Genomic DNA, 13,210 nt, shown 5'->3' with positions numbered 1-13,210 from the left:
CACCGTCCAATGGCGCGGAAGAGAACAAATGATCTGGCCAATCAGAAACGGCACGGGGGCGGGCTTGCTCGGCGCGAAGTTCGGGCCCGGGAATTCCGAAGGCGGGGTAGGCTGCCAGCGCCCCGAGGCCGCGCCCCTCCAGGCCCCGGCTTCTTGGCTGTCAAACAGCTGCGGAAGTGTTGGCTCCCGCGGAGGAGGCCAGGGGGTCCCGGGACCGCCGCACAGGCTGGCACTACTTGAAGAGGAGGCCACTCAGAGACTGCATCGCACCGGTAGATCCGAAACGCGGCTGAGCCCGAGGGAAAAGGCCGGGTATGCCTTGCATGATCGCGGGAGCGCCTTCCTTTAATCCCGCCTAGAGAAGCCGGGAAACAGGGGTTTAGGTCCAATTTGTTGGAGAACTTAAGGACTTGTTTGCAGTTCCTTTTGGGGGATGACAGTGGATTCATTGCCCTCGGGGGTTCAAACTAGTTATGAGTGAGGGATTGGCCAGAAGATCGCGGCGCAGGCCAGCAGGAGTGCTCTGTTAGGATAAGCAAGTTTGATAGGAAGAAGCTGCTGTTCTCCAAATTACGCAGAGGTGATGTGTTCGTATTGCATGTAGACTGTATAACAGGACCTCCCCGCCCCGCCACCCCAACACACAAAGGAGCTGCCTAAAATATCCTAGCCTTGCAGATTGGAGGTTCTCCAAATATTTTGCGACCTGAGGATCCAGCTCAAGTGAGGTGCCATAGGACGTGTTCCTGAGTTTGCACTGCATGGAGACCTTCCTGGAATCTTTCAGTTGCAAGTCAGCTTCACAACAAATTTTGCCTTGAGTCCTAGGCTGCTTGCAGTCTGAATTTGGACTACTTAGGTCGTGTGCTCAAAGTTGAAACTGCACACAGCACAACTCAAGTTTGCATCAGACTGGGAAGCGAACTTAAGCCAGTGGTGCGTGGCCCAGGAGTGGGAAAGGAAATGGATGCCTGAAGTGGAAGAGGTGGTGCAAAGTGGGCACCACCCATGCTGCCCTGCTTCCAACTGCTGCGCATAGGGGGCGGCAGAGGCGGAGATCTCTACACCTTTCACCCCCCGGCCGGGGCTGGCTGCACCTACCGCTTGGGCCACAGGGCCGACTTGTGTGATGTGGCTCTGCGGCCCCAGCAGGAGCCTGGCCTCATCTCCGGGATCCACGCCGAACTGCATGCCGAACCCCGGGGTGATGACTGGAGGGTCAGCCTGGAAGACCACAGCAGCCAAGGTGAGCAGTAAGCAGGGCAGCTTTGTCCCTGGGTTGTTGAAGTTCCAGGCTGAAATGAGGAAGGGTCTCCACAAGACCCTGCTGCCTGCCTCCCATACTCCTGTCAGATTGGATGGATGGTCATGGTCCAGACCTTCATCTTCCCACCGGAAGTGTGCACAGTCTGCTGTTAAAAGAAAGTCATTGAGGGTGAGGGGATGGGGGAAGAAGTGTGCACAGTCAGAAGCTCTCTGAAAGACTGACCCTTGTGTTGGTCCCGTTTAGCTCATACAAGACCTGGGGTATCATCAGAAACGTGTCACAGCGGGGATGTTCTGGGGCCACTAGAGGCCAAGTTTAGACTTGATTCCGTTTCCAGCTTTGCTGAGGCACTCTGTTCCTGGATTAGGGTAGTTCTATGTTGAATGATGTTTCTAATAATCTGGGCTTGTGTCTTTCTCCTTGACTTGAGGCAGTTAAACCTCAGAAAACCTAGATTCACATTTGAGTTCTGCCACTGGCCCCTGGCAAAACCTCTTCCTCTTGAAGGTCTGCTTTAGGAGTGTTGTGGGTATTAGTAGCCAACATTCATCTAGTGCTTACTGTTGTGAGCCAGGCGCTATTTTAAGTGTTTTGAATGTAAGGGGCACTAATATTATCCTCATTTACAGTAAAGGAAAAGGAGGCACAAAGAGGTTAAGAAACTTGTCCAGGGCTGGACATGGTGGCTCACACCTGTAATCCAGCACTTTGAGAGGCCAAGCTGGGTGGATCACTTGAGCTCAGGAGTTCAATACCATCTTAGGAAACATGGTGAAACTCTGTCTACCAAAAAATTAATTAACTAATTAATTTAAAAAACTAAAGGCTTGCTCAGGGTCACATAGCTTATAAGTGGTAGAGCTAAGATCTGAACAAGTTGGAGCTGGGGGAGAATCAGCATGTTTGAAAATTGGACCTTAGGGGCCAGGCGCAGTGGCTCACACCTGTAATCTCAGCACTTTAGGAGGCCAAGGTAGGCGGATCACCTGAGGTCGGGAGTTCGAGACTAACCTGACCAACATGGAGAAATATATCTTTACTAAAAATGTATCTCTACTAAAAATATAAAAGTAGCCGGGCATGGTGGCGTAGGCCTGTGATCCCAGCTACTCAGGAGGCTGAGGCTGGAGAATTGTTTCAATTTGGGAAGCAGAGGTTGCGGTGAGCTGAGGTAATCTTCAGCCTGGGCAACAGAGCAAGACTTCGTCTCAAAAAACATAAAGGAAGAAAATTGGACCTTAGGAGAGTGAGGACAGAGATCCTTTGTAGGAAAGCACAAGAAATACAGACTCGTTCCCAGCTGACAAGGAGCGTACTGCCTGGTACCTGCCACCGGCTGAGGGGCTTAGGATGTGAGGGAGAATCTGATGACAGTTTTAGGTTCTTCCCCAGAAATCAGACAAGAGCCAGATTTCTCCACGCCTGACTCTGGTTATTTCTGTTTTTGTCCTCCGTATTTGTCTGGTCCCACCATCAACAGGGACTTTGGTCAATAATGTCCGAATCCCAAGAGGTCACAGGCTGGAACTGAGTGATGGAGACCTCCTGACCTTTGGCCCTGAAGGGCCCCCAGGGACCAGCCCCTCGGAGTTCTACTTCATGTTCCAGCAAGTTCGAGTCAAACCTCAGGAGTTTGCTGCCATTACCATCCCACGGTCTAGGGGAGAAGTCCAGGCTGGGGCTGGGGCTTGCTTCCGCCCCATGCTGCCCTCCCTTGGGGCGCCACAGCGGCCTCTTAGCACCTTCTCCTCTACCCCCAAGGCCACACTCATCCTGAACTCCATTGGCAGCCTCAGCAAGCTCCGGCCCCAGCCCCTCACCTTCTCCCCTAGTGGGGGTAGACCAAAGAGCTTGCCTGTTCCGACCCCACCTGGGGAAGTGGGTATCACCCCTTCTGCTCCACCCCCACGCAATCGGAGGAAATCTGCTCACCAAGTGTTAGCAGAACTGGATGAGAGTGAGCCTTCTGAGAGCCCACCACCAGTCCTTATGGAGCCCAGGAAGAAACTCCGTGTAGACAAAGCCCCTCTGACTCCCACTGGGTAAGTGGAGACCTCACTTGGCCCTCTCAGTATTTTACTGCCTTTTGATTCCTTGTATCTCTAGGCTGGGAGGTGGAATAGATGGAGTGGCAAGACCTGGGTTAGCTCTGATAAGAAAACTATGTGCAGGAGAAAATGAGAGGTGGGGTGGGGGCAATGGTTATAACAGCTGGAGTGGACACATCCTACTTTTTATTCATCTAGCTTTAACCCCATTCTTCTAGTGCCTGGGGAACTTCCAGGCTCACACTAGAGGATTTTAGGCCCACCCTATGTGTTTTTAAAGACAGGGTCTGGGCTAACCTTAGTCCTCAGACCACTGTGCCTCTGTGGACTCACCCTATGACCAGCCATAGGGTGGCAAAGTCTAGGTCGTCTCCTACAGTTTTCCAGTGACTCTTGTATTTGTGTTACTTCCTTCAGAAATCGACGTGGCCATCCTCGTCCCCGGAAGTACCCAGCGAGAGACCCCATGGCTCCCCCTGCAGTTGGGGGTGGGGAGCCCTGTGCAGCTCCTTGTTGCTGCCTGCCCCAGGAAGAGACAGTGGCCTGGGTTCAGTGTGATGGCTGTGACCTCTGGTTCCATGTGGCTTGTGTTGGCTGTAGCATCCAGGCTGCCAGGGAGGCTGACTTCCGATGCCCAGGGTGCCGTGCTGGCATCCACACCTAAGGTCAACCACGAAGGTACCCTCGGACACAGCTGCCCATCATTCAGACAGCAGTGAGCAAATTGGTCTGATAAATGCTCCCTTCCCTTTCCAGGAGGGAATGACTGCAGGGAAGAAGGGTGGATTGATGTGGACTCATTCAGGGCCTGGAGCAGAGCCTGGTGGCCAAGGTGACAGAAGAAATGGCTTCTTGCCAAAGATATTGCCACCTCCAGGAAATTGCCAGTGAGCTGGAAGTTCCCACTGTTACAAGGCCATGTTGCCACGGACACCAAAATATCTGTAGTCAGAGCACTGATCAGTTGCAAAAGCCATGCCTGCAAATGATGGAAAACTAAGGGAGTTTTTTAAAAAATTCTTTCCTGCCGTAAGAGGGAGTTCTTAAGGTTCTTGGTGGCATCACCTAAGGCATTCTGGGAAAACCTAGGGCCTGGCCCCAAAACTTCCCTGCTCTGGCTAGTCCTGCCACTGACTAAATCATAAGGACTGGGCTTTTCAGAGCTTTGCTTTTATTTCCAAGTCAAGGACAAGCAGCTTCATTCACTCCTGGGTATTTACTCTTCTTGTGGGTCTGTGGTATTCCTTGCTTTTCAGGGAGAATGCACTTGGCAAGGTCTGGAGAACTAATTCAGAATCTTAGGGGAAGGGGCGTAGAGAAGAATGGAGAAATACAAACCTACTTACTGGAAAGGTGCAAATATATGGGTTGAGCTGGAGGTAGGAATACAGGTAATTTCCTAGTTTAAGGGAGAACAGATTTACTGCCATTTAACTAAGGTAGCTGGGATCTGGTCAAGTTCACAAAGATAGCATAAGTTTTACAGGCTTCACCTATACCATCAGGGCAAGAGAAAGCCTGGAAAACCAGCTATAGCAGTTTACCAGCATGATGGTTGTGACACAGCTCCACTCCATAGTGGACACAGCAGAGGGCAAGAGGGCTGGCCTGGTCCAGTGTGAATCCAACTGCTTACCCCACATGTGGTACATGTGATTTTCCTTTGTGAGCCTTACACCAAGCCAAGCTATTGTCAAAGCATCATTTGTAAAGAAATAAAGCCTTATGTATTTGGTGAGTCACTTATGGGCAGGGTATGCGAAAACCTTAAGTGGAAACCAGATAGACCCTGGTATCAAGAAAGCACAAAATATTAATAGAAGTTTCCAGTTGGGGTGATTTAAGTACAACAGTAATAAGACTTGATTTTAAGTATAAAGCCATTTAAGAATTCCAGAGTAGGCTGGGCACGGTGGCTCACGCCTGTAATCCAAGCACTTTGGAAGTCAAGGCGGGCGGATCACCTGAGGTCAGGAGTTCAAGACCAGCCTGACCAACATGGTGAAACTGTCTTTAAAAAAAAAAATTTAAAAATTTAAAAAAAAAAAAGAAGAAAAAAGAATTCTAGAGTAGGGTGGGGCAAGCAAAAAGCCCGTTCTGAGCTGGTAACAGCTACATGGTGACTGAGTATGGGCAAAAGTGTGGTACCCAGATCCCATGTCACAGGCGTCCGGGAACTAGCTATAAAGGGGTCCTGTACAGATAAACTTGGTTCCAATCCCAGCTCTTCCTCTGACATTGTGTGACCTCAAGGAGTTTAAATGGCACCTTGGTTTCAGGGTCACTTGGGTATGAGCATTGGATATTCCCATCCCCACCTCAGTAACTAAAGGAGGCCAAACCAAGATAAATGCATCTATCTACTGTGTCCCAGGCTTCTTTATTTAAGAAAAAAGTGATACATGTGGGGATTAAAATCAAGAGCATCATTGAACTTCACCTTCCCTCTAACAAGTTGCCCCAAACTCCCCTGCCCTCACCCTTTGTGTTCCCAATCCCTTCCTTAGTGAATGAAGAACTTAATCCTAAAAGCCCTGGCACTAACTCCATGTTCTCTTTCCCTAGCTTCTCTCTCCCTGTCCCCATTCCTAGAAGGACAGGCACCTCAGTTGGAATGCATGGGAGAACCCAGAGTGGGGACAGAGACAGGGGGGAAGGCTTCCCCCTCAGGGAAAGGGACCGAGGAGTACAGTGCAGTGAAATGAGGGCTCCCGTAGCCTGGGGTACCAAAATGGGGCCCTGGGGCCAGAGGAAAGGACACTGGTCCCCCCGAGAAAGGAGACCCAGCAGCCTCAAAATCCTCTCGTTGTGCATAGTCACTGCTTGATCGCTTGCCCTTCTGGCGCCGGTTACAGAACCACACACGGACCACCTGCGAGTGGACAACACAGAGAAGAGTGACATTAGATAATGAGCGGAGACGGGCCTGACCCTACCGGGTCATTCTGCCCAAAGCCAACAGCCCTAGAGTGGTTGGAGGAGGAGCCAGAGCTAGGGAAAGCAGAGGTGGTGACAGAGGAAAGAGATGGAGCCCGTGGAGAGGCTTGTCACTCACATCCTTCTCAAGCCCAAGCTGCTGGGCGATGTGGCTGATCTGCTGAAGTGTGGGTTTAGGGCACTGCAGGAACAAATTCTCCAGGTTGCCTCTCACTCGGTTCTCAATACTGGTTCGCTTTCTCTTTCGGGCCTGCACGAGGGTTTCTGCTTTGCATATCTGTGCAGGTGGGAAGCAGGTACAAGGGCAAGCTTTGGACTTGCTGAGTAATAGCATCTCCGGGGTCTGTGACTAGATGTGTCAGCAGAGCCAGGTGGTGTGTAAAGGCAGGATCCTGGAAAGGTTGACTCTGGACCTTCTCCAAGCAGAAGGGAGGCATTTTACTCCATCCCACTGAGAACTACTGCACCAAAGAGGAAGAGCCACGATCCAGGAATGGTAGCAATGGAAACTGGGCCAAGAAAGGGAAGGTCCTTATGTATCCCCCTCCCACCCTTACCTCCTGAAGATTTTCATTGTTATCAGCTTCCTCCACCCACTTCTGCAGTAAAGGCCGAAGCTTACACATGTTCTTGAAGCTAAGCTGCAGAGCCTCAAAGCGGCAGATGGTCGTTTGGCTGAATACCTTTCCTGGGGGAGGCAGGTCAAAAGAGAAGCAAAGTGAGGGAACACGCAGGTCCCTTGTTGACTCCAAGATCCAGACTTCCCATCTCTTCCCAGAGGGAGCTCAAAGCCCAAGCATCTCCCTCTCCCCTTCTCTTGATGGGTGACAGTAGAGTCTGCCCCGCTCCTCCCCCACTCCCTTGATAGGGAGGAAAGTCCTAGGATCAGGAATGTTCGTTAGAGGGGATATGTGGTCAGAACATGCTGAGTGGAACCCACCAAACAGAACCCCCAGGGTGAGCCCCACATCGGCCTGTGTATATCCCAGGGTGATCCTCTTCTGCTTTAGGAGCTTGGCAAATTGCTCGAGTTCTTTCTGCAGAGCTTTGATGTCCTGGGACTGGATTTTAAAAGACAGAAGACATGTAAGAACATAAACATACCAGTTATCAATCCCCTTTCCATTTGGGATTCAAGAATGTGCCCGGCCCCTAGGAATGCTCTGTAGGAGTGCCTCTGCCTCCCAAGCTGCCCAGCTAACTTCTAGAAATAAGGCATCCACAAATGTCATTCATCATTCCCTGTTCATTGACTCATGCCTGTAACAAGGGACTGTTCTTCCCCCAGAAACTGGTACATCCAGGGGATGCAGAGCACTGTGAAAGGACGGAAACACCAGTCAGGTATTTAAGGTTAGAAGCTCCCACCTGACTAGCTCATTTGATACTTACAAAAGTCTCTTTCAGTTCAGTATTACCCCCAGTGTAAGGACCTTTTGAGACTAGAGAGATAGATAAGCTGCTAAGTTCTGGGTTAATTAAAAAGAAAGAGCATCGTGTCTCTGAAGCTGAATTCAATTTGCTCTCCCCAGCTTGCTTTGGGGGTCCCACACACTGTGACATGGCATGCATATGCCCAAACAGCAATAAAGGAACAGGTGTCAGCAGAACGAATAAAACGCTTTGTGTGTACTTAATGCTCATTTAAAAAATTGATTATCCTTCATTTTTACTGTTATCTTTTTTACTATAGAGGCATCCTCATTGATTTTTAAATTCAACAGATTTATCGAGCACCTTCTATAAGCCAGCGGCTATACACAGTGGACAAAGAGCCCTGACATCCAGCATGACAGAGCGCTGTTTGGCACTTGTTCAAGTCGTCCACCTGCATCTCTTCCAAGTGCATTTTCCTTTTCTTTCCTGCTCTAAAGCTCATATATATATATATATATATATATATATATACACACACACACACACACACATATATATGTTTTATTTTAAATAATTTTTTTTTCTTTTCTAAAGATGAGTTTTCACCATGATGGCCAGGCTGGTCTTGAACTCCTGACGTCAGGTGATCCACCCACCTTGGCCTCCCAAAGTGCTAGGATTACAGGCGTGAGCCACTGCGCCCGGCTCTAAAGCTTTTTTTTCTTTTTTTTTTGAGACAGAGTTTCGCCCTTGTTACCCAGGCTGGAGTGCAATGGCACGATCTCGGCTCACCGCAACCTCCGCCTCCTGGGTTCAGGCAATTCTCCTGCCTCAGCCTCCAGAGTAGCTGGGATTACAGGCACGCGCCACCACGCCCAGCTAATTTTTTGCACCATTAGTAGAGACGGGGTTTCACCATCTTGACCAGGATGGTCTCGATCTCTTGACCTCGTGATCCACCCGCCTCGGCCTCCCAAAGTGCTGGGATTATAGGCTTGAGCCACCGCGCCCGGCCAGCTTTTTAATAATAAACTTCTGCTCTTTCCCTAAGCGGTCTGAGGTAATCTGTGAAAATGGTTCCCTCTTCACTTGACCCAGAGAACCCCACAAAATCATGCAAATCTAGAGGTTCCAATCTTTGTGTTAACTATTTTATTTTAATTAATTAATTAATTATTAAAGATGTGGTTTCACCATGATGGCCAGGCTGGTCTTGAACGCCTGACCTCAGGTGATCCACCCACCTCAGCCTCTCAAAGTGCTAGGATTACAGGTGTGAGCCACTGTGCCCGGCTTCCTCATGTTAACTTTAAGAACACTTGTGGAACTGCCCAGGCCATCAAGGGTGTGCATATGTGAAAAGCCATGAAGTATCTGAAAGATGTCATTTTACACAAACAGTACGTAGCATTCCAATGTTACAATGGTAGAGTTGGCAGGTGTGCCCAGGCCAAGCCGTGGGGCTGGACACAAGGTCCGTGGCCCAAAAAGATGCTGAAATTTTGCTGCGCATGCTTAAAAATGTGGAGAGTAATGCTGAACTTAAGGGTTTAGATATAGACTCTCTGGCCATTGAGCATATCCAAGGGAACGAAGCACCTAAGACAGGCCGCTGGACCTACAGACCTACAGAGCTCATGGTCGGATTAACCCATGCATGAGCTCTCCCTGCCACATTGAGATGATCCTTCCTGAAGAGGAACAGATTGTTCCTAAACCAGAAGAGGAGATTGCCCAGAAGAAACTGAACAAACAAAAACTCATGGCACAGAGTAAATTCAGCATTAAAATAAATGCAATTAAAAGGAAAATAATAATAATAATAAACTTCCACTCCTGCTCTGAAAAATAAAAAAGTAAATAAAAAGTGGCCAGACACAATGGCTCATATTTGTAATCCTAGCACTTTGGAAGGCCCAAGCAGGCAGATTGCTTGAGCCCAGCCTGGGTAACATAGTGAGACCTGTGCTGCCTCCTCCCTCTGTGCTATGGAAAAAGGTAAAGTAGGCAGGGTACGGTGGCTCATGCCTGTAATCCCTGCACTTTTGGAGGCTTAGATGGGTAAATCACTTGAGGTCAGGAGTTCAAGACCAGCCTGGCCAACATGGCAAAACCTCGTCTCTACTAAAAACACAAAAATTAGCCAGGCATCGTGGCACAGGCCTGTAATCCCAGCTCCTTGGGAGTCTGAGGCAGGAGAATTGTTTGAACCCAGGAGGTGGAGGTTGCAGTGAGCCGAGATCATGTCACTGCACTCCAGCCTGAGGGACAGAGTGACACTTCATCTCAAAAAAAAAAAAAAAAAGTAAAGGGGCCAGGCGCGGTGGCTCAAGCCTGTAATCCCAGCACTTTGGGAGGCCGAGGCAGGTGGATCACGAGGTCAAGAGATTGAGACCATCCTGGTCAACAAAGTGAAACCCCATCCCTACTAAAAATACAAAAACTTAGGTGGGCATGGTGGTACGTGCCTGTAATCCCAGCTACTTGGGAGGCTGAGGCAGGAGAATTGCCTGAACCCAGGAGGCGGAGGTTGCGGTGAGCCGAGATCGCACCATTGCACTCCAGCCTAGGTAATGAGTGAAACTCCATCTCAAAAAAAAAAAAAAAAGTAAAGCAGTCTCAGGGAATGGAGTAAAGGAGGTAAGGAGATTATGTAGGAGGGAGGATGGCAATTTTAAAGACGGAAAAGGTGATTACTTAAGCAAAGGACTAGAGTCTAGTGGCAAGGCCCTGAAGTGGGCCTGCAGGAGCCCAAAGCTGGTTCTGCGGCTGGGCAGATCCTGTTGGCGGACTTAGTGACTTTGGTTTAGTCCAAGCGAAATGATCTCTCACGGTTTTTTTTTTGAGACAATCTCTTTCTGTCGCCCAAGCTGGAGTGCAGTGGCTTGATCTCAGCTCACTTCAATCTCTAACTCCTGGGTTTAAGCTATTCTGCCTCAGCTGCCCAAGTAAGCTGGGACTACAAGCACCTGCGGTCATGCCTGGCTAATTTTTGTATTTTTAGTAGAAATGGGGTTTCACCATGTTGGCCAGGCTGGTCTTGAACTTCTGACCTTAAGTGATCTGCCCACCTCAGCCTCCCAAAGTGCTGGGATTACAGGCGTGAGCCACCGCGCCCAGCCTCACCTTTTAAAACACTGACTTTAAGGCCAGGTGTGGTGGCTCATACCTGTAATCTCAGTACTTTGGGAGGCCAAGGCAGGTGGATAACACGGTCAGAAGTTTGAGACCAGCTTTAACCTGGTCAATACGGTGAAACCCCGTCTCTACTAAAAATACAAAAAATTAGCTGGGCATGGTTATGGATGCCTGACATCCCAGCTACTCGAGAAGCTGAGGCAGGAAAATCGCTTGAACCCAGGAGGCGGAGGTTGCAGTGAGCCGAAATCACGCCACTGCACTCCAGCCTGGCAACAAAGCGAGACTCAGTCTCCTAAATAAATAAATAAATAAAAAACACTGACTCAGACATGTTGGCCACAGACAGTGGGGAGGAAGCAGTATAATTCAAGAAGCTACTGCAGTAATCCCGGCAGAGATGATGGGAGCCCGGGGTTAGGTTGTGATTGATTCAGGATGTTTCTTAAGGATAGGACGTAGGACAGGAAAGAAACTGAGGATGACTGGGCTTGGCCTTGAGCAACTGGGAGATTGGGGTGGAGAGGCTGAGGGAGCCAACACCGGAGACAGAAAATGAGGTAGTTATCTGGTGTCTAAATGGCATTTAAGCCTTGAGGGTGGGTGACAGGAAGGAAAGGTAGATAGGGCAGAGGTTGAAGGACTGAGCCCTGGGGCAGCCAGTGAGGCTGCTGGGGGACAAACGAGCACAGCTAGTAAGAAAAAAACAATGTCTTTGTGTAGTCCTGAGGCCTCAAGGAAGTGTTTCAATGGTGCTCAATCATATCAATTTCAAATGGGCTGATTTTCATTCCCAACTTCTGCTCAAGCCAGTAACTCAAACCTGCCCTCTGCTACCTTGGATTTTCCAAATTATGTTCTGGGGATTTGAAATAAAGTAAACACCGGTCCAAATCCTTGTTTCATCATTTAGCAGTTAAGACCCGTTAAATAGGATAATAATACCTCCCCCTAGGAGATTTTGTGCTGGTTAATGAGATAATGATGTATAAACGGAGCACACAGCCAGGCACTTAGTTAGTGGACTGCAATTGGCAGCCATTATCATTCAAGGCCCAGCAGTGACCTCCTGCAAAGAGGTTGGGGCTTCTCGGTCACTCCCGAAACCAGTCACACCTTTCTGTGAGGTCTCAAGGCTTAGTACTTGATTTCCAAATGCTTACACTTGTCGCCTTGGAGGACTGGAAGGTACATCTTTAATACGCCTCAGCAGGGCTGGATGCCTTCAATCCCTCAGCAGCTCTAAATTTGAGGAATGGCCTGGAGAAATCTCTCACCATTTTTCTTGTTTACAACTTACGAAATCAATCAAAATCCAGCTCTCTACAAGGGATACCAGGGTGTGCACCTTAAACAGTGGTGAGTCACAGGCCTGAGGCAAGCAGAGGTCAAGGGAAGACAAGCCCTACACTGGACTGGAAGTAAACTCAGGGCCACACGTGCACGCACACGCAGCCCAAACAGGAGCTCCTATCAGAAACCAGTCACACCCTAGACTTTCAGGAACAAAACCCCGGGACAATCACTGTTTTTACCCTCAGGACATACTTAACCCTAAGGCCAAGATTTGGGGCCCGATAAGGGTCAAATTTTCAGGCAGGACTAAGGTTTCGAGAAGAGGCTCAAACCAATCCCAAGCTGAGTGCTGGGCCAGTCATGAGTGACCTGACCCTGGCCAGGCCTAGGAAATGAGAGCGACCCTGACAAGAGCAAAGGCCAGCCTGGGCCAGCTTCTGACTCCCCCAGGCCTCCCGGCCCTCACCTGCGGTTGTCTCTTCAAATTCCAGCTTCCAGTTCCCACCTGGCCCCCTGCCTCCCAGGGCTGCCTGCAGTCGATACACACCCCTGCTTGCCTGGGGCAGCCGCCCCTGCCTGCTCCTCTTCTAGGTTCCAGGTCTGGGCAGCTGCAGGTGACCACTTCCCACTCAGGCTGCCCTGCCATGACCACCTTCCCCACATCCCACCCCCGTCAAAGCTCACTTGCCTCCTCCGGGTTTTGTTCCAGCTTCTCCTTCTCCAGCTTCACGGCACCAGGGGGGATGGTGCAGGGCTCCGGGGAGGCCCCCTCGGAGTTGCTCTCCACCCCGGCTCCTGCTTCGCCCTCCGGCTGCGAGGTCTCCAAGCCGCCTTGGGGCACTAGCCCCACTCCAACCTGAGGCCCACAGTATGCCATCCCCCCACAGAACTCATACGGTGGGGGGCACGGGGGAATCCCCCACACCTCAGAGCCTGGCCCAACCCCTGGCCCGATTCCTGGCCCTCCAGGAGGACCCTGGAAGCTTAGCCAGGTCCGAGGATCAACCCAGCCCGTCTCCGGCCCCCCTGGCCCATCACCTCCACCACCTGGAGGAGGCGAGAAGGCGAAATCCGAAGCCAGGTGTCCCGCCATGGGGAAGGAAGGCGCCCCAAGCCGGGGGCCTGGTGAAATGAGGGATTGCCAAGG

The 13,210-nt window shown here is 50.3% G+C and overlaps 2 protein-coding genes across 2 annotated transcripts; one reads left to right on the top strand and one right to left on the bottom strand.

Annotated features, from left to right (window-relative positions):
* The first annotated feature begins 95 nt into the window (after positions 1-95).
* Positions 96-5,057, top strand: TCF19 (transcription factor 19). The gene is given in 5 exon segments (XM_010332613.3): positions 96-1,246; positions 2,748-3,309; positions 3,733-3,811; positions 3,813-3,974; positions 3,976-5,057. Coding segments are annotated over 5 exon segments (1,272 nt in total). The 5' UTR covers positions 96-1,008; the 3' UTR covers positions 4,207-5,057.
* A 619-nt stretch (positions 5,058-5,676) lies between these two features.
* On the bottom strand, positions 5,677-13,210 carry POU5F1 (POU class 5 homeobox 1). Its single transcript, XM_003944630.4, has 5 exons — positions 12,752-13,210; positions 7,193-7,313; positions 6,810-6,940; positions 6,371-6,529; positions 5,677-6,187 (listed from the first exon to the last, which is right to left on the bottom strand). Exons 1-5 carry the CDS (start codon positions 13,154-13,156, stop codon positions 5,921-5,923), a joined length of 1,083 nt encoding a protein of 360 aa, XP_003944679.2. The 5' UTR covers positions 13,157-13,210; the 3' UTR covers positions 5,677-5,920.

This window comes from Saimiri boliviensis, chromosome 4 (genome assembly GCF_048565385.1).
Source record: "Saimiri boliviensis isolate mSaiBol1 chromosome 4, mSaiBol1.pri, whole genome shotgun sequence".
Taxonomy (NCBI): domain Eukaryota; kingdom Metazoa; phylum Chordata; class Mammalia; order Primates; family Cebidae; genus Saimiri; species Saimiri boliviensis.
Note: the sequence above shows the minus strand (reverse complement) of the source record. Positions and strands in the feature narration are given on the sequence as shown.